We start from the raw sequence: 21,201 nt of genomic DNA, 5'->3' as shown, positions 1-21,201 counted from the left end.
CACAAATTAGCTGGAGACGGGTGGAAAGACACTAATAGGATTTTTTTGAATAAATTAGCAGCAGACTACACTACTTGGGAAAAAAAAAAAAAAAAGGAACAGTATGAGGCAATGAACCACCCTCCCTGAACTGAATACAACCAGCTATGGATGGCCTATGTGGCTGCACTCAGACTGGAGACTGGGCTGCACTCACACACACACACACACAGACCCTGCAGATCGCTGTGAAAACAGCGCTACAAGGCAAAAGCAAGGTGAATAGTAGGTGAACACAGCGGTTGCTAAATTAGCCTTTGGAAAGCACAAAGAAGCAAATCGCTATCTCTAAACTGTCCCTCAGTCAGCAAACAGCGTCCTGTCACTAACTGAATTCACAGCAGAGTGATCGCAAAATGGCGCCAGCGACTTTTAAACTGCATCATGACATCATTACACCAGCCAATCACAGCCTTGCCAGTAGTTTCATGCCCTCCATGCTAAACAGGATGTGCCCACACTTGGAATCAATCTCATTGGCTGAATTTCTGCTTTTTGAATCTTAGAACTTCCGATTCCGGTATCCGATACGCGGCAAGTATCGGAATCCCGGTATCGGAATTCCGATACCGCAAGTATCGGCCGATACCCGATACTTGCGGTATCGGAATGCTCAACACTACTTATGATTGTTGTACATGAACTGTTGTAAAATTCCTAGCCAACTCCACATATGGCAATCACACTACTTCCCTGCAACATGGCAAAAAAGTTTTTCAAACTGTGGCCAAATGTCCTCTTTCAGCTTAGCCCCCTTACGGCTCATCCACAATAAGGTGGTAGGTATTATCAATTTACTATGGGACTTTGTACATCAAAGAAACCCATTGAAATGAATGAGAACCATTAAAGATTTATTTCCTATATTATTTTATTTTATGACTGCATAAAACGTTATATCAGTGATTCCTCCCGCCTCCCAGCTAAATATTCAGTCTGGGCTTGATCATCACTTGATAAACACTAAAGAGGAACAAGGGTTATGAAGGTTAAAGCTAAACAGCCTAAACCTGAGGGTTCAGCGAAGTTCGTCTTTATTTTGCTTCAGTTATTGTCTCTTCTGATTCCAGGCCTGGTTTATACCATTGGTTCATCTAAGACGACCATTCCACCTTCATGAGGAGAATTCTTCAGGTGCTTCTTCTTCTGTCTTCGCTGAGTGAAGAACAGTCCCAGTTTGGCTGCAGCCTTCAGGGATGGACAATGGATTCCTTCCTCCAGAATGGAGATATTTCAGTTGGAGGAACCTTCGTTGTTCACTCTGACTTTTACTTCCAACCACCAACTTTCCAGGAGGTGCCAAAACCAGTATCATGCACTAAGTAAGTGTTTTGTCATCATTACTCCTTCTCATGCATCTTTAGTTCCAGTAGGACTGCAGTCTGATACCACAGAACAACAGAAAAAAATGGAGCTGCACAAGTCCAATAAACAGACGGGTTCCAGCTGTCTGGTTGTCAGCCATCAGCCACTTTATGTACAAATCTAAAGAAGATGGACTATACTCTAGGAAAATGCACAGCAAATTTTACAATAGTCCATGTGAACAGGTAGCAATAGTGTTGGCTCAATACTTCAGAGCCTTTGTGAAGCCTGCAAATCACTATAAACCACATAGGACAAAGTGAAATTACTGTAGATGTCACACTCACCAACTTTCCGTGAAATGCCAAAACCAGTATTGTTCACTGGGTAAGGGTGGGTTCATCCTTTCCTCTATTGATGCTTCTAACGTTACAGTAGGAATAGTGTTGTCCTCCAGGTCAACAGAAAAAATAAAGCAGCATATGATGTCTAATATAAAGATGAGTGTCAACCGGCTAGTTGTCACCCAACATCCTCTTTATGTACAAATTTAAAGAAAGTGGGCAACAGTCTTAGTAAATTTGGTGCTAATAATGTTTTAATGGCCCATGCGAACACGTGAAAATGTTTGGCTCAATACATTTTATTATTATTATTATTATTATTATTATTATTTATTGTTATAGCGCCATTTATTCCATGGCGCTTTACAAGTGAGGAGGGGTATACATAATAACAAGTACAATAATCTTGAACAATACAAGTCATAACTGGTACAGGAGGAGTGAGGACCCTGCCCGCGAGGGCTCACAATCTACAAGGGATGGGTGAGAATACAGTAGGTGAGGGTAGAGCTGGTCATGCAGCGGTTTGGTCGATCGGTGGTTACTGCAGGTTGTAGGCTTGTCGGAAGAGGTGGGTCTTCAGATTCTTTTTGAAGGTTTCGATGGTGGGCGAGAGTCTGATGTGTTGTGGTAGAGGGTTCCAGAGTAGGGGTGATACGCGAGAGAAATCTTGTATGCGATTGTGGGAAGAGGAGATAAGAGGGGAGTAGAGAAGGAGATCTTGTGAGGATCGGAGGTTGCGTGTAGGAAAGTACCGGGAGATGAGGTTGCAGATGTAAGGAGGAGACAGGTTGTGGATGGCTTTGTACGTCATGGTTAGGGTTTTGTACTGGAGTCTCTGGGCAATGGGGAGCCAGTGAAGGGATTGACAGAGGGGAGAGGCCGGAGAATAGCGGGGGGACAGGTGGATTAGTCGGGCAGCAGAGTTTAGAATAGATTGGAGGGGTGCGAGAGTGTTTGAGGGGAGGCCACAGAGCAGAAGGTTGCAGTAGTCAAGGCGAGAGATGATGAGGGCATGGACTAGGGTTTTTGCAGATTCTTGGTTGAGGAATGAACGGATTCGTGCAATATTTTTGAGTTGAAGTCGGCAGGAAGTGGAAAGGGCTTGGATATGTGGTTTGAAGGAGAGATCAGCGTCAAGGATTACCCCGAGGCAGCGAGCTTGTGGGACTGGGGAGAGTGGGCAGCCATTTACTGTAATGGATAGGTTCGTTGGGGGGGTCACGTGAGATGGGGGAAAGATGATGAATTCTGTTTTGTCCATGTTAAGTTTTAGAAATCTAGCGGAGAAGAAGGATGAAATAGTGGACAGACATTGAGGGATTCTGGATAGTAGGGAGGTGATATCTGGCCCAGAGATGTAGATCTGTGTGTCATCAGCATAGAGGTGATACTGAAAGCCATGAGATTCTATGAGCTGTCCCAGGCCAAAGGTGTAAATGGAGAAGAGCAGGGGCCCAAGGACTGAACCTTGTGGGACTCCGACAGATAGGGGGCGAGGTGAGGAGGTGGTGTGTGAGTGGGAGACGCTGAATGTCCGGTCTGTTAGGTATGATGAGATCCAGGATAGGGCCAAGTCTGTGATGCCAAGGGATGAGAGGGTCTGTAATAATAGGGAATGGTCCACTGTGTCAAAGGCAGCCGACAGGTCGAGGAGGAGGAGGACAGAGTAGTGTCGCTTGCTCTTGGCGGTTAAGAGGTCATTGGTGACATTTGAGCTTTTGTCAAGCCGTCAGGTCACTAGAGAGGAAAAATAGGCCAAAGTGAACTTTGATGTGACCATATTGCTACATGACAAGGTTGGCAATTTATTGATCTTTTGATAATGTCTTCTTCAAGTTTCTTGTAACCTCCATATATTACAGAATAACGAGTGACTATAAAATAAACTATAAAGCTTCCATTATCTTCTGGTTCTCACAGGTTTCACATTCGTTATTACCGAGATGTTCTTGGCCTCATGTTTGCACTAAGTGAAGTTAATGGGTCTCCGAACCTCCTGCCTAATGTCACATTGGGCCTCAGTCTCGTAGACACTTGTATGTCTGAACTGAGAGCAATCAGAGGAGTCATGTCCTTGTTATCCGGAACTGCTAACCCTATTCCAGATTATGATTGTTACCTCCAGTCTGTCAAAGCTGGGATCGTGGGGGATCTTTTATCTGCTTTATCTCTTCCAATAGCTCGCATCCTTGGTGTCCTCCATTACCCCCAGGTAATGCATTTGTAGAGTCATCTCACCTATAACGACAATTTTTTTTCTGCTTTTTGCTCTCGTAATGAAAAGTTAAAAATTCAACTTAAATTCTTTTATTTGAAATTTCATGGATTCTAAAATAGATTATGTGTCTTTTCTAGATCAGCCATGGGGCTACCCTGTCCAGCCTTAGTAATAAGATTAACTTCCCATCATTCTTCCGCACAGTACCTAGCAATGCGTTTCAGAACATTGCTCTTTCTCAGCTGGTTGGTCATTTTGGTTGGACATGGGTGGGAATGTTGGTGGTGGACAATGATGTGGGGCTACAAGGAGCACAAGTCATCCAAGCCAGTATGGAGAGAAGCGGAGTTTGTATAGCCTTCCTGGAGAAAATCCACCTGAGCTATTCAGCCAGACAGATTTCCAGCAAGGTCCAGGTCATTAAGAAAAGCACGGTCAATGTGATTGTTCTGCACAGTCCTGAGGTCCACACGAAAGCTCTGCTAGATGCTCTGTTTGCTGAGGGTGCGACTGGGAAGATATTCATAACTTCAGCTTCCTTTGCAATCACTCCAGGACTTTATTCTAAAAATACCTGGAAGGTTTTGAACGGCACCATTGGATTGATTCCAAAAACAGGAGATATGCCTGGATTTGAGAGATTTCTTCTCAATCTGAGTCCATCTGACCATTCTTCATACCCATTTATCAGAGTATTCTGGGAGAAAGCATTCAACTGCAAGTGGACTAATGGGGACAGGGACCTGCAAACCTCAGATGTCCTTGATACAAATGACACAGTCCAATGCACAGGGAAAGAGGAGCTTGGAGAAAAAATGGCATTGTTATTCGAGACCAATGACCTGAGTTACACCTACCATGCATACTTAGCAGTTTATGCCTACGCTCATGCCTTGCACTCACTTCTTGGCTGCCATGATGGAATCTGCAAGAAATTTAGTGATGTTAAACCTTGGAAGGTACGTATTGATATATATATATATATATATATATATATATATATATATATATATATATATATATATATATATATATATATATATATAATATATAATGTATATATATTATATATGATATATATATATAATGTATTCAGTGAGATTATGTGACTTCAGACATTGTCTTAGCTTAGAACAACTTACCATTTTATTGTGCAACCATTGTTCCCTCAGTGTGAACAATAAGATGGAGGATTTCTACCTACTTGTTCTCATTTATGTCAATCGTGGAACAGATACATTACTCAACGGTGCAAATCAGAAAACCATGGGTTCATTACTTTTTGAACAGCATTCTAAACAAACTTTATGGATCAGGATTTCCTCATAGTCAATAGTAAAAACCCAACCCATAATATTCTCTGAGATTGTTTATTCACCACCAGATAATTTCACAGAACATGGCGAGTCACCCGCCAGGGACTGGGGTACTCGGCACCGATTAATGGGGTGGTCACGGTAGCAGAGACCCGGTCCGTGCCCTGGCCACTCAAATTAAAGGGGAAGGTCTTTTAGGGGTTTAATGAAGTCTATATTCATGATGCCACCTGAGGTTATCGGACAGTAGGGAATGACACTGCTTAAGGGGTCCTCTGGGGTGGTGTTGTTGCAGTAAGATGGTGATGCTTCCCACAGGTGAAGCAGGGTCCTGTTGTGAATTAGACTTTTTTGGCTCCCTCTTGTGGTCACTAGTGATATGACTCTGGGATTGTCTTTCCTCAGTTTGGCACCCACCTGGGTCGTTAGTCCAGGGGTGTTGCTATATTAACTTCCTGAATTCTCAGTCTGGTGCCTGGCATCGTTGTAATCAGTCCTTTCTGTTTGCTCCTGTCTGCTGATCCTGGTTCTTGCAAAATTAAGCTAAGTCTTGCTTCCTTGATTTTTGGTTATTTGCATTGCTCTTATTTTTTGTCCAGCTTGTACTAAATGTGATTCCTGATTTTGCTGGAAGCTCTAGGGGGCTGGTATTCTCCCCCCGGGCCGTTAGACGGTTCGGGGGTTCTTGAATATCCAGCGTGGACATTTTGATAGGGTTTTTGCTGACCGTATAAGTCATCTTACTATATTCTGCTATTAGTCAGTGGGCCTCTCTTTGCTAAATACCTAGTTCATTTTTACGTTTGTCTTTTCTTCTTACCTCACCGTTATTATTTGTTGGGGGCTTGTATCCAACTTTTGGGGTCTTTTCTCTGGAGGCAAGAAAGGTCTATCTTTTCCCTTCTAGGGTTAGTTAGTTCTCCGGCTGGCGCGAGACGTCTAGAACCAACGTAGGCACGTTCCCCGGCTGCTGCTATTTGTGGTGCTAGGATTAGATATACAGTCAGCCCAGTTACCACTGCCCTATGAGCTGGTTTTTTGTGTTTGCAGACTTGGTATTTATTTCTGAGACCCTCTGCCATTGGGGTCATAACAGTATGCCAGGCCAACATTGAATGTTTAATGCATTGCAGAAGTGGGATAATAAGAAAGGAAATTCTGAGTTTTTTTTTTTTTTCTTTCTTCCTCCCCTTTACCTCTGAGTGGCTTGTGCTTGCTGCAGACATGAATGTCCAGACTTTGATTACAAGTGTGGATCAGCTTGCTGCTCGTGTGCAGAGCATACAAGATTTTGTTACCAGTAGTCCAATGTCTGAACCTAAAATACCTATTCCTGAACTGTTCTCTGGAGACCGATTTAAGTTTAGGAATTTCAGGAATAATTGTAAATTGTTTCTATCTCTGAGACCCCGTTCGTCTGGAGACTCAGCTCAGCAAGTTAAAATTGTTATCTCTTTCTTGCGGGGCGACCCTCAGGATTGGGCTTTCTCGCTAGCGCCAGGAGATCCGGCATTGGCGAATATTGATGCGTTTTTTCTGGCGCTCGGATTGCTTTACGAGGAACCCAATCTTGCAATTCAGGCAGAAAAAGCCTTGCTGGCTATTTCTCAGGGCCAGGATGAAGCTGAAGTGTATTGCCAAAAATTTCGGAAATGGTCCGTGCTTACTCAGTGGAATGAGTGTGCTCTGGCCGCAAATTTCAGAAATGGCCTTTCTGAAGCCATTAAGAATGTGATGGTGGGTTTCTCCATTCCTACAAGTCTGAATGATTCCATGGCGCTGGCTATTCAAATTGATCGGCGTTTGCGGGAGCGCAAAACCGCTAATCCTCTGGTGGTGTTGTCTGAACAAAAACCTGATTTAATGCAATGTGATAGAATTCAGACTAGAAATGAACGGAAAAATCATAGACGTCAGAATGGGTTGTGTTTTTACTGTGGTGATTCTACACATGTTATATCAGCATGCTCTAAACGCCTAACAAGGGTTGGTAGCCCTGTCGCCATTGGTAATTTGCAACCTAAATTTATTTTGTCTGTGACTTTAATTTGCTCATTGTCTTCCTACCCTGTTATGGCGTTTGTGGATTCAGGTGCTGCCCTGAGTCTTATGGATCTGTCATTTGCCAGGCGCTGTGGTTTTGTTCTTGAGCCATTGGTAAATCCTATCCCTCTTAGAGGTATTGATGCTACGCCATTGGCGGAAAATAAACCGCAGTTTTGGACACAGGTAACCATGTGTATGACTCCTGAACATCGGGAGGTGATTCGTTTTCTTGTTCTGCATAAAATGCATGATTTGGTCGTTTTGGGTCTACCATGGTTACAGACTCATAATCCAGTCTTGGATTGGAAGGCAATGTCTGTGTCAAGTTGGGGCTGTCAGGGAATTCATGGTGATTCCCCGCCGGTGTCTATTGCTTCCTCTACTCCTTCGGAAGTTCCTGAGTATTTGTCTGATTTTCAGGATGTATTCAGCGAGTCCAGGTCCAGTGCTCTGCCTCCTCATAGGGACTGTGACTGCGCTATAGATTTGATTCCAGGTAGTAAATTTCCTAAGGGAAGACTATTTAATCTGTCTGTACCTGAGCATACCGCAATGCGTTCATATATCAAGGAATCTCTGGAGATGGGGCATATCCGTCCATCCTCTTCCCCTCTTGGTGCGGGATTCTTTTTTGTGGCCAAGAAGGACGGATCTCTGAGACCTTGTATTGACTATCGGCTTCTGAATAAAATCACTGTTAAATTTCAGTATCCTTTGCCTCTGTTGTCGGACTTGTTTGCCCGGATTAAAGGTGCCAAGTGGTTCACCAAGATAGATCTTCGTGGTGCGTACAACCTTGTGCGCATTAAGCAGGGAGATGAATGGAAAACTGCATTTAATACGCCCGAAGGTCATTTTGAGTACTTGGTGATGCCATTGGGGTTCTCTAATGCTCCTTCAGTGTTTCAGTCCTTTATGCATGATATTTTCCGGAAGTATCTGGATAAATTTATGATTGTTTATCTGGATGATATTCTGTTTTTTTCTGATGATTGGGACTCGCATGTAGAGCAGGTCAGGATGGTGTTTCAGGTCTTGCGTGAGAATGCTTTGTTTGTTAAGGGCTCAAAGTGTCTCTTTGGAGTACAGAAGGTTCCCTTTTTGGGTTTTATTTTTTCCCCTTCTGCGGTGGAGATGGACCCAGTCAAGGTCCGAGCTATTCATGATTGGACTCAACCCACGTCAGTTAAGAGTCTTCAGAAGTTCTTGGGTTTTGCTAACTTCTACCGTCGTTTTATCGCTAATTTTTCTAGCGTTGTTAAACCTTTGACGGATATGACCAAGAAAGGTTCTGATGTTGCTAACTGGGCTCCTGCAGCCGTGGAAGCTTTCCAAGAGTTGAAGCGCCGGTTTACTTCAGCGCCTGTTTTGTGCCAGCCTGATGTCTCACTTCCCTTTCAGGTTGAAGTGGATGCTTCTGAGATTGGGGCAGGGGCCGTTTTGTCGCAGAGAGGCCCTGGTTGCTCTGTAATGAGACCATGTGCTTTTTTCTCTAGGAGGTTTTCGCCTGCTGAGTGGAATTATGATGTTGGCAATCGGGAGTTGCTGGCCATGAAGTGGGCATTTGAGGAGTGGCGTCATTGGCTCGAGGGTGCTAAGCATCGTGTGGTGGTCTTGACTGATCACAAAAATCTGATGTATCTCGAGTCTGCTAAACGCCTGAATCCTAGACAGGCCCGTTGGTCATTGTTTTTCTCCCGTTTTGACTTTGTGGTCTCGTATTTACCAGGTTCAAAGAATGTGAAGGCTGATGCTCTTTCAAGGAGCTTTGTGCCTGACTCTCCTGGAGTCGCAGAACCAGTTGGTATTCTTAAAGAGGGAGTAATCTTGTCAGCCATTTCTCCGGATTTGCGACGTGTGTTGCAGAGATTTCAGGCTGGTAGACCTGACTCTTGTCCACCTGACAGACTGTTTGTTCCTGATAAGTGGACCAGCAGAGTCATTTCCGAGGTTCATTCCTCGGTGTTGGCAGGGCATCTGGGAATTTTTGGCACCAGAGATTTGGTGGCTAGGTCCTTTTGGTGGCCTTCCTTGTCACGGGATGTGCGGTCATTTGTGCAGTCCTGTGGGACTTGTGCTCGAGCTAAGCCTTGCTGTTCTCGTGCCAGCGGGTTGCTCTTGCCCTTGCCTGTCCCGAAGAGGCCTTGGACACACATTTCCATGGATTTCATTTCAGATCTTCCGGTGTCTCAGGGCATGTCTGTCATCTGGGTGGTATGTGATCGCTTTTCCAAGATGGTCCATTTGGTATCTTTGCCTAAGCTGCCTTCCTCTTCCGATCTGGTTCCTTTGTTCTTTCAGAATGTGGTTCGTTTACACGGCATTCCTGAGAATATCGTGTCTGACAGAGGATCCCAGTTTGTTTCCAGGTTCTGGCGATCCTTTTGTGCTAAGATGGGCATTGATTTGTCGTTTTCGTCTGCCTTTCATCCTCAGACTAATGGACAAACGGAACGAACTAATCAGACTCTGGAGGCTTATTTGAGGTGTTTTGTTTCTGCAGATCAGGATGATTGGGTGACCTTCTTGCCGTTGGCTGAGTTTGCCCTTAATAATCGGGCTAGTTCCGCTACTTTGGTTTCGCCATTTTTCTGCAACTCTGGTTTCCATCCTCGTTTTTCCTCGGGACATGTGGAGCCTTCTGACTGTCCTGGGGTAGATTCTGTGGTGGATAGGTTGCAGCAGATTTGGAATCATGTGGTGGACAACTTAAAGTTGTCACAGGAGAAGGCTCAGCATTTTGCCAACCGCCGCCGCGGTGTGGGTCCCCGACTTCGTGTTGGGGATTTGGTATGGCTGTCTTCTCGATTTGTTCCTATGAAGGTCTCCTCTCCTAAATTTAAGCCTCGCTTCATCGGTCCTTACAAGATATTGGAAATCCTTAATCCTGTGTCCTTTCGCTTGGATCTTCCGGTGTCGTTTGCCATTCACAACGTGTTCCATAGGTCTTTGTTGCGGCGGTACGTTGTACCTGTGGTTCCTTCTGTTGAGCCTCCTGCTCCGGTGTTGGTTGAGGGCGAGTTGGAGTACGTGGTGGAGAAGATCTTGGATTCTCGTCTCTCCAGGCGGAGGCTTCAGTATCTGGTCAAGTGGAAGGGCTATGGTCAGGAGGATAATTCCTGGGTGGTTGCCTCTGATGTGCATGCGGCCGATTTAGTTCGTGCCTTTCACGCTGCTCATCCTGATCGCCCTGGTGGTCTTGGTGAGGGTTCGGTGACCCCTCCTTAAAGGGGGGGTACTGTTGTGAATTAGACTTTTTTGGCTCCCTCTTGTGGTCACTAGTGATATGACTCTGGGATTGTCTTTCCTCAGTTTGGCACCCACCTGGGTCGTTAGTCCAGGGGTGTTGCTATATTAACTTCCTGAATTCTCAGTCTGGTGCCTGGCATCGTTGTAATCAGTCCTTTCTGTTTGCTCCTGTCTGCTTATCCTGGTTCTTGCAAAATTAAGCTAAGTCTTGCTTCCTTGATTTTTGGTTATTTGCATTGCTCTTATTTTTTGTCCAGCTTGTACTAAATGTGATTCCTGATTTTGCTGGAAGCTCTAGGGGGCTGGTATTCTCCCCCCGGGCCGTTAGACGGTTCGGGGGTTCTTGAATATCCAGCGTGGACATTTTGATAGGGTTTTTGCTGACCGTATAAGTCATCTTACTATATTCTGCTATTAGTCAGTGGGCCTCTCTTTGCTAAATACCTAGTTCATTCTTACGTTTGTCTTTTCTTCTTACCTCACCGTTATTATTTGTTGGGGGCTTGTATCCAACTTTTGGGGTCTTTTCTCTGGAGGCAAGAAAGGTCTATCTTTTCCCTTCTAGGGTTAGTTAGTTCTCCGGCTGGCGCGAGATGTCTAGAACCAACGTAGGCACGTTCCCCGGCTGCTGCTATTTGTGGTGCTAGGATTAGATATACGGTCAGCCCAGTTACCACTGCCCTATGAGCTGGTTTTTTGTGTTTGCAGACTTGGTATTTATTTCTGAGACCCTCTGCCATTGGGGTCATAACAGGGTCCCCAGGGCTCCCAAGGTGTATGGCAAGGATGGTGGGTTGCCGGTAAATAACACAGGACACAGGTTTGTAGCCTTTACCTGGTTTACTAAAGTAGTAGTCACCTCAGTCCAGGGTACTGGCAACAGGTGTAGAAGGAGTCCAGGCAGCCCGGAAACAAGTGGAATTCCCCTTGGCAGATCAGGTTGGGAGCCTTCCACTATGCGCTGCTTTTCTGGTTCCTTGCTACCTGTAGCTTAGTGGCAAGGTACCCCTTTCTCTCTCCTGTCCTGGGACAGTACCTGCATGGTAGGCAGTTTGAGCCATCCTCTTGGGGTCTCTGGCTCCAGGCTCTAACTGCTGCTGTACCTCAGGTGTGGCATGGGCAATTTGCATGCAGTCCTATGCCCTCCAGTTCTGCTATGAGGCTTGCAGCTCCCCTCAGCCTCGGGCTCCGGTGCCCGGTTTCTGCGCTCTGACTCACAGGAGGCCCAATCACAGCCTTCCAGAGCTCCTAATCTCTTCACTGGTCCTTTCCTCTCCCTCGTCTCTACCAGATGTCTGCTCTCTCTGGTCTCCCTGGACCAACTGTCTGGCTCCTCCTCCAGACCAGGAGCTCCCCTAAAACCGGGTTTTGAGCTCCCCCTTCTGGCCTGGATTCAGAATCTGTTGTGTGTGTGGGATTACCTACCGAAGGGATCCCTCTTGTCTCCTGGCATGGCACTACCCTCTCCGAGAGGAAGGCAGCACCACTGTGGTACCCGAACTCCTGGGGTGCCACAATGGTCCAAAGGAATGAGACCTAAATTATTTCCAGCCACTTGACTGGTAACTGATTGAAGAGCCAAACCCTGGCTAAGTGTTGACCGTTGAGCTTGGGAGCATGAACCATATTTAAAATGGCGACCATGAAGAATTCTTTAATATTTACTGACTATGTACCACTTCTACAGGTGCTTCATCACCTCAAGAAATCAAGTTTCCATACCTGGTCAGGGGAGGTGTTAACATTTGATGCTGATGGTGACCTCACAGCTTCCTATGACATCATAAACGTTCAGGTTCTCCAGAACAGCTTTAATCTGGTGAAAGTGGGAAAAATCGACACAGAATCAAAAGGTGGAGACAAAATAACATTGAATATTAGCTCCATTTTGTGGAATGAGCAGTTTTCACATGTGAGTAGAGAGAAGACCAGGACTTTTACATAATAATATGCTCTGCAGAAGAAGTATTATTGGGCAGGTATCAACATGGGCAGAGGGATTAGTGTCTCCTGGGATCGATGGCCACAAGACGGCAGGTAAATGTGACCTGTAGTCCACAGTCGTGACATACGGAGAGCGGCTCCTCAATGACTCACACTAATCTTCCAGGAATACGGCCCCTTGTAAATTACACCTGACTGACAGCCGAATGCTGTCCTAATGGAGAGGCGGCCTCCCCTTTACACCTAGATCCAGAAATTAGGAAATTCTAGGATTTAACATCAAATACAGTTTAAAAAATGCAAAACGATTTACTTACTGACAGCGGAAACACATACATACACTATGAATGTACTTATGTATTGTAGGTTTAAGTTTGTGTGTAATGTGTGTATTGTACATGAGTCACCCGCCTGGGCCATGGGGTACTCGGTACCGGGTCTGGTCTTAGAGGGGATGTCATGGTGGCTGCAGGGCCGTATTTAGAGCTTCTGCTGCCCTAGGCACTTTTAGCGCTGCCTCCCCCTTTGGTGAGTATGACACTATCGGCAGTGACTTTAGCAAGAATCGCTGATGTGAAAGTCGCCTTTTGCAGCAGATGGGGCAGTTTTTCTGCATCTGCCACGTAACGGATCACTTACGGCAACACTGCGGTCGGCCTCATTCATTCCCTATGGTATTTGCGGCACTTGCCATGATCTGGCAAATGTGGTACCATACCTCCCAACTTTTGAAGAAGGGAAGGAGGTACGAAGTGTGCGGCGCGCGTAGCGCGCCGCGGCAAATTTTAGGCCACGCCTCTGACCACACCCATTTCACAACTAGTCACACCCATATCCACGTCCCAACCACAGCCAATTAGCACTGCTGATCACACTGTTTTATATACAATAATTATAAACGAAAAAATATGGCCACAGTGCTCCATACTGTATAATGGCCACACATGATGCTCCATACTGTATAATGGCCACACACAGTTCTCCATACTGTATAACGGCCACACATGATGCTCCATATTGTATAATGGCCATGGGCCACACATGATGCTCCATACTGTATAATGGCCACACACAGTTCTCCATACTGTATAACGGCCACACATGATGCTCCATATTGTATAATGGCCATGGGCCACACATGATGCTCCATACTGTATAACGGCCACACATGATGCTCAATACTGTACAACGGCCACACATGATGCTCAATACTGTACAACGGCCACACATGATGCTCAATACTGTACAACGGCCACACATGATGCTCAATACTGTACAACGGCCACACATGATGCTCAATACTGTATAATGGCCACACACAGTTCTCCATGATACTGTATAATGACCCCCCCCCCTGTATGCATGGCTCATATTCCCCCCTGTATGCATGGCTCACACTCCCCCCCCCCCCTGTATGCATGGCTCACACTCCCCCTGCATGCATGGCTCATATTCACCCCCCCCCTGCATGCATGGCTCATATACACCCCCGCTGCATGCATGGCTCATATACACCTCCCCCCTGTATGCATGGCTCATATTCACCTCCCCCCCCTGTATGCATGGCTCATATTCACCTCCCCCCCTGTATGCATGGCTCATTCACCCTCCCCCCCCTGTATGCATGGCTCATTCACCCTCCCCCCCCTGTATGCATGGCTCATATTCACCCTCCCCCTGCATGCATGGCTCATATTCACCCTCCCCCTGCATGCATGGCTCATATTCACCCCCCCCTGCATGCATGGCTCATATTCACCCCCCCCCCTGCATGCATGGCTCATATTCACCCCCCCCTGCATGCATGGCTCATATTCACCTCCCCCCTGTATGCATGGCTCATATTCACCCCCCCCCCGTATGCATGGCTCATATTCACCCCCCCCCCCCCGTATGCATGGCTCATATTCACCCTCCCCCCCCTGTATGCATGGCTCATATTCACCCTCCCCCCCTGTATGCATGGCTCATATTCACCCCCCCCCCGTATGCATGGCTCATATTCACCCCCCCCCCCCCCGTATGCATGGCTCATATTCACCCTCCCCCCCCTGTATGCATGGCTCATATTCACCCTCCCCCCCTGTATGCATGGCTCATATTCACCCTCCCCCCCTGTATGCATGGCTCATATTCACCCTCCCCCCCTGTATGTGCGTACGGGGAGGTGGAATATATATATTCCCCCGTAGGACCAGGTATATACCGTGCCTGCAGCCCTGGCATACACAGGGGTGGCAGTGCAGGACTTGGATGGCGTGCCCGGAGTTTGCCAGTCAGCCAGACCGGGACCGCTCGGCTCTGCTACATCTGCGCAGCACTCACCTTCAGGTGCCCGTTCAGGTCCCGGTCCGGCTGACTGTCATACGATTTCTCCGGCGTCAGCATCTGGGCAGAGGAGCGGCTGAACTCCTCCATGAAAATGCGAGTGTCGGCTTCCTCCAGCCCCATGCCTCCTCCGAGCTGCAGCGCGGAGAAGACACTTCCTGGATGGTGCAGCTGCTCTCCACGCCCCCCGCCCGGTGTGAGTTGTGAGTATTGTCTTCAAGGAGGGCGGGTCGGACTTGGAGGAGGGGGCGGGAGGCGGGGGGGGGAGGGGCGGTCGGTCGCTTGTGACCTGGGACTTTAAAAAAAAAAAAAAAAAAAACCTTGCTCAGGTGCCGCCCCCCCGCAATGTCGCCGCCCCAGGCACGTGCCCTCGAGTGCCTAGTGGGAAATACGGCCCTGGGTGGCTGCGACCCGGTCCATGGCCCTGGGCCCCAATTAAAAGGGAAAGGTCTTTTAAGGGGAATTGTGGATAAAGTCTATTGTTCGTGACGCCACCTGTGGTTCTCGGTCAATAGGGACCAACGCTGCTTAAAGGGGTCCTCTGGGGTGATGTTGTTGCAGCAAGATGGTAACGCTTCCCACAGGTGAAGCAGAGTCCCCAGGGCTTCCCAGGTGTAGAGCACCGATGGTGTGTTGGATGGTATGGCGAATAACGAGGACACAGGTTTGCAGTCTTTACCTGGTTTACTGTAGCTTCAGGCAACCGCAGTCCAGGGCACCTGACAACAGGGACAGGCAGTGTCCAGCCAGCTTAGAAGTGATTCCAGAGTCCCCTTCACCAGGTGGAGATCAAAGCCTTCCTCCATGTGTGGTGGTGATGTGGTCCCTTACTGCCTAAGGCTTCACATAAGGTCCTCAAAGTTCCTCTCTGTCCCCCATGAAGGTTAGGACACAACCCGTATGACAGGTGAACTGGGCCTTTTTACAGGGTCTCTTGGATGACCCAGGCCCTATAATTATCACTGTTTCTCCTGGGTCTAAATGCGGACAGGTGATGTACAATTCAGCTTTCCTGCCAGTTTCTGCTATGCCACTATAGAGTTCAGCACGGCCATGGTTTTCCGGCTACTGAAATCTGCACTAGCCAGGGAGGCAGCCTTCTCTCAGCTCTGCTCCACTAGTGTTTCTCTCCTGTGCTTTCTCCCTCCTGCTCCCTCTGTTCTTTCCTTCTCAGTTTCCTATTTCTGCCAGGAGCTGTAGACCCCCACGTCTGCTCAGCTATTTTCCTATCGTACCAGCTCCACCTTGGCTGATGTTCCACGACAAGCTCCCTTCTGGCAATCTCTCTCTCCAGGGGCTGTAGTACCTCAGACTACAGGGCCCCTTCAGATTTTCTGGCACTCACTGCCGTCTGCCCTCTTCAGGTCCCCTGACAGTCTGCACTCTTCAGCTGTCTGGGACGAACTGTCTGCTTCTCTGTCCTATGACAGACTACTATCTAACTTCCTCTCCAGCCAGAATGTTGTATGTGAGAATTACCTGGTGAAAGATATCCTTCATCGCTCCTAAGCGTGACATCCCTCTCCCCTATGGGAAAGCAATGCCACTGTGATGACCAGGACCCTGGGGCACCACATATATATGCGGTGTAATTTTTAGTTAATGAAAGTTTGTGTTTTTAATCTATTTCATTACATTCTTATACAAGGCATTTAGCGTTACTAGTTAAACTTTTTAACTTTAAAATAAAGATTTGTGAACAACATGGAAAGAGATGGACATGATGAGGGTCACGTATGATCATCACCGGGCCTAAATAATTGACAACCCGGACTCCATTGTGAATATGTTGAATATTGAGTTCACACATGATATAGCTAGAGAATGGTGTAGATCTGATCTATAGCTCCAGTCCACACACTCTTGTCTGTAGATGTGATCTGTAGCTCCACACACTCGTCTGTAGATCTAATCTGTAGCTCCACACTCTTGTCTGTAGATGTGATCTGTAGCTCCACACACTCGTCTGTAGATCTAATCTGTAGCTCCACACACTCGTCTGTAGATGTGATCTGAAGCTCCACACACTCGTCTGTAGATCTAATCTGTAGCTCCACACACTCGTCTGTAGATGTGATCTGAAGCTCCACACACTCGTCTGTAGATCTAATCTGTAGCTCCACACACTCGTCTGTAGATGTGATCTGAAGCTCCACACACTCGTCTGTAGATCTAATCTGTAGCTCCACACACTCGTCTGTAGATGTGATCTGAAGCTCCACACACTCGTCTGTAGATCTAATCTGTAGCTCCACACACTCGTCTGTAGATCTAATCTGTAGCTCCACACACTCGTCTGTAGATCTAATCTGTAGCTCCACACACTCCTTTCTGTAGATCTATCTGCAGCTCCTCAAACTCTTGTGTAGCTCTGATCTTTAGCTCCGTTCTCAGATTCTTGTGTATTATCTGATCTGTAGTAACCTCTTCAGACTCTTGTGTAGATCTGATCCGTAGCAACGTCCTCAGACTCCGGTGTAGATCTGATCTGCAGCTCCTCAGACAAATTGTGTAAATCTGATCTGTAGCTCCACAGACTCTTGTGTAGATCTGATCTGTAGCTCCACAGACTAGGGAAGATCTGACCTATAGCTCTATAGACTTTCATGTTTATCTGATCTGTAACTACACAAATTATTGTCTGTAGAGCCTGTAAATTAAGTTTAAAAAATGCCTAAATATCATAAGAATAAGTATGATCCGTCCATGTTTCTGCGATCCAATGGTCTTCTTGACTTTACTGCTTGTAGATACCCAGTTCTGTCTGCAGTGACCAGTGTCTTCCCGGGTACAGAAAGGTTCCACAACAGGGAAAGCCTGTCTGCTGCTACAACTGCCTCCCCTGTTCTGTGGGTGAGATGGCCAACAACACCGGTAAGATCTTCCACCCAATTAGACATGGGCATTGTTATATGTTCTACTGTATACAAAAATGCTCATATTAGCCAAATCAGAAAAACCTGTGTATGTCCATCATGAGACTCAGCTGTGGGGTGCGGTACTAACTGTCATTGAAAAGATTCTATGCTGTATGAAAAATGTATTTACAGCCAATGTTTAATAGGAAAAAAAGCCATCTAGTATTCTAATAAACAAAACTAGAGACTATTCAAAAACAAACATAGACACCAATGTTTTGGAGTTCTTGCTCCTCCTAAACTCAGAGTATAGCACCATTCTCTCTTTCTTGTAGAGGACTCTCTTTCACTGATTTAAGTTACTTTGCATACATTTTGCCTTCGAGCATTACCGGTAAATAAAGTTTTCACCTTCTGCTGAGTATCTTCAATGAAAGCCAGGAGGCTGCTGAACTATATTGTCCATAGATATATCCACTCTAAGAGGTAAATATCACAACATTTTGCCTACATCTCAGATGATATCTTCTTATATTTCAGATGCCAGTGAGTGTCTTAAGTGTCCTCCTGATCAGTGGTCGAATGAAGAGAAAGACAAATGCATCCAAAAAGTGATAGAATTTCTTACGTATGAGGAACCATTAGGAATTATGTTGGTCATGATGATCGTTATCTTCTCAGCTCTTACTGTCTGCATCTTAATATTGTTTGCCAAACACCAGGAAACACCAATCATCAAAGCCACCAACCGAGAGCTCAGCTACATCTTGTTGGTGTCTCTTATGCTCTGCTTCCTCTGCTGCTTGGTCTTCATAGGTCAACCAACCCAGGTCACCTGCCTGCTGAGACAAACGTTCTTTAGCGTGGTCTTCTGCATCAGCATCTCCTCAGTCCTGGCAAAGACCATCATGGTGATCTTGGCATTTAAAGCCACCAGACTTAACAGTCCGCTGCGGAAATGGTTAGGACCCATAATCCCACGTCATCTTATAGGAGTTTGCTCCGGGTTGCAGATTGTTATTTGCTCTGTTTGGCTTTACAAGTCACCTCCTTTCCCTTCACTGAACACTCAGATAGAAAACCACAAAATAATATTTGAATGCAATGAAGGGCATGAGGTATTCTTCTACATGACATTGGGGTTCATGGGCTTGTTGGCCATGATAAGTTTCTTTGTAGCCTTTCTAGCAAAGAACCTTCCGGGAACCTACAATGAGGCCAAACTGATCACTTTCAGTATGTTGGTCTTCTGCTGTGTCTGGATCTCATTCATCCCGGCTTATCTGAGCACCAGTGGTAAGTATACTGTAGCAGTGCAGGTATTTGCCATCTTGTCCTCCAGCGCTGGACTTCTGAGCTGCATCTTCCTCCCCAAATGTTACATCTTACTTCTGAGGCCAGAGAGGAATAGTCGAGAGCTTTTAGTAAGTGGTAACAGGAGCTACAACTAGCTCTAAAAAGCTCAAAAAACACAAAAACTGTTCCTAAGGCCCCTTTCACACATCCTGGTGATTCCTGTACTAGAAAAACCAGTACTGGGGAGATTCGTGATCCATGTCCATGTGCGATATGTATGTACGAATGTGACATCCATGTGACATTCGTGTATACAGTAAATTTGCTGTCCATGTGTCACATTCATGTGGCATCCACGTAATGTCTGTGTGCCCATGTGACACGTAGCTATACTTGGGAAAAGCAGTATAGTTAGCTGTTCCCAGGCGCCGTGTGCTGAAGTCAGCTCTCACCATTGTCGCCTGGTCTGTGTGAGATCAGAGCGACCAGGCGACAATTATGGGAGTTGTATTCAGCACCTGCTGTGTATATCATGTATAAAATATTTAAAAAAGGAGTGGTCTTCCTCGTAATTTTTTGAACCAGCAGAAGCAAAGCCTTCCCCCATAATCAAAAACCAGCAAGGGCTAAACAAATAGCTGCAGGCTGATATGAATAGTATGGAAAGGAGCCATGGATATTGGCCCCCTCCCAGACTAAAATAAATAAGCTCTGAGCCATCCCATAAGATGCTATAAATTCTGGCGGTTAACATTGCTCTTCCCACTTGCCCTGTGGTGATGGCAATTGGGGTTGGGGTAGATGCAGATTTGTAATTTCAGCTGACATTAAGCCCAAGGGTTAGAAATGGAAAGGCAGATATAAGATGCCCCATTACTAACCGTAAGGTTTGAAATTCACAGACAACTGTGAGTTGATATTAATAGCATGGAAAAGGACCAGGGATATTGTCCCTCCCAGGTTACACACGTATCTATTAGATTATGGGGTTTTTTCAGCTGCAAAAATTCATATAAATAAACCCAACGAAACAATCTTTATTATTAAAAAGGCAACAATGCCAACTCTAAGTGACAAAAAACAAAACCAAAACGTGTACCACCCAATAAAATTTATGGGAAAAAGCTAGCCATCCCTAGATAAACTCCTGGATTACCCCTACCTGCCAGCGGAGGTTGACACCCTAGGGGGGAGCGTATTGGCGCCCCCGCTCCAACGATGGCTGACCCTAGGGGCCCTAAGAGACCCTACAACCGCTAGTGAACCCCACTACCCAGATGCTAAGGGGCCACTCATGCTATACAGGCAGTAACTGTCCTAGGGAGAGCTAACACCCAGAAAAACTTTAAAAACAATGTGAGCACACAGGATCAGTCCGGTGTCTAGATAAGAAGATAGGTGCAGAAATTGGAAACCATTTGTGGTGGCTACTTAATGTACATATAGTACTCAGGTCCAGGATAGCCTGTAATCAGCAGGCCACTATTCTCAGTTCTTGGATACCATATAAGTAACATATAAATGACCTATCACTGTATCCACCCAGTCTGCTGTCACACATATAGTATTAGATGGGACTTGGAGGAACAAACTGCAAGGTCTCTGCAGTAGACCTGATCTTGATGTACACCATAATGGTACTAAAAAGCCACCACATTCATAGAAACATCCATACTCATCTGCAATATGCCATGCTTCCTACACCGTCTGTCCTTATACATTAGCGCCTCAACGCGTTTCGCCTGCCTAGGCTCATCAGGAGGCTCGATACATTGATGTATTTGTGTCCCAGAAAAATATGGCTCAGCGCCCTCTGGTTCAACCTACTTTTATGTCTCCCGCTCCTTTCTCCATGTCCGGACTCCTCCCCTCCATTTCCTCACATGTCATACTAAGCGCCGATGCTGTGCGCCCCTGTGCGGGCTGGAATGCGCCAATACCATGCGTGCCTGCGCGGGCTGGAACGCAGGCCAGTCTGTCCATCCAAAATCTCATCATCGTGGACCTGCAACTACTTCCGGTTCAACCGGAGATCACTTCCTGCCCTGATACCAGTGACGCGCCGGCCGTCGCTCTGTGTGTGACGGGTTACTTAGCAACCACCTGGATATTATGTATACACAACTCGGACGGCATCTGATCGCTAGCCACCCACATGGACCTACTATTTTACAGCATCCTAATACAGAATGACACGGAGTTACATAATCAAAGAACTATATACATCTTATCAGTGTGGGGGTATATACTTATAT

At 46.3% G+C, this 21,201-nt stretch overlaps 1 protein-coding gene across 1 annotated transcript; it reads left to right on the top strand.

Moving 5' to 3' along the window:
* The first annotated feature begins 1,132 nt into the window (after positions 1 to 1,132).
* Positions 1,133 to 19,201, top strand: LOC143810249 (extracellular calcium-sensing receptor-like). The gene is made up of 6 exons (XM_077293114.1): positions 1,133 to 1,361; positions 3,612 to 3,903; positions 4,047 to 4,868; positions 12,208 to 12,432; positions 17,543 to 17,666; positions 18,191 to 19,201. Exons 1-6 carry the CDS (start codon positions 1,156 to 1,158, stop codon positions 19,099 to 19,101), a joined length of 2,580 nt encoding a protein of 859 aa, XP_077149229.1. The 5' UTR covers positions 1,133 to 1,155; the 3' UTR covers positions 19,102 to 19,201.
* The last annotated feature ends 2,000 nt before the right edge of the window (positions 19,202 to 21,201 follow it).

This window comes from Ranitomeya variabilis, chromosome 2 (assembly GCF_051348905.1).
Source record: "Ranitomeya variabilis isolate aRanVar5 chromosome 2, aRanVar5.hap1, whole genome shotgun sequence".
Classification (NCBI taxonomy): domain Eukaryota; kingdom Metazoa; phylum Chordata; class Amphibia; order Anura; family Dendrobatidae; genus Ranitomeya; species Ranitomeya variabilis.
This window is presented reverse-complemented; position numbering and strand designations above follow the sequence as displayed.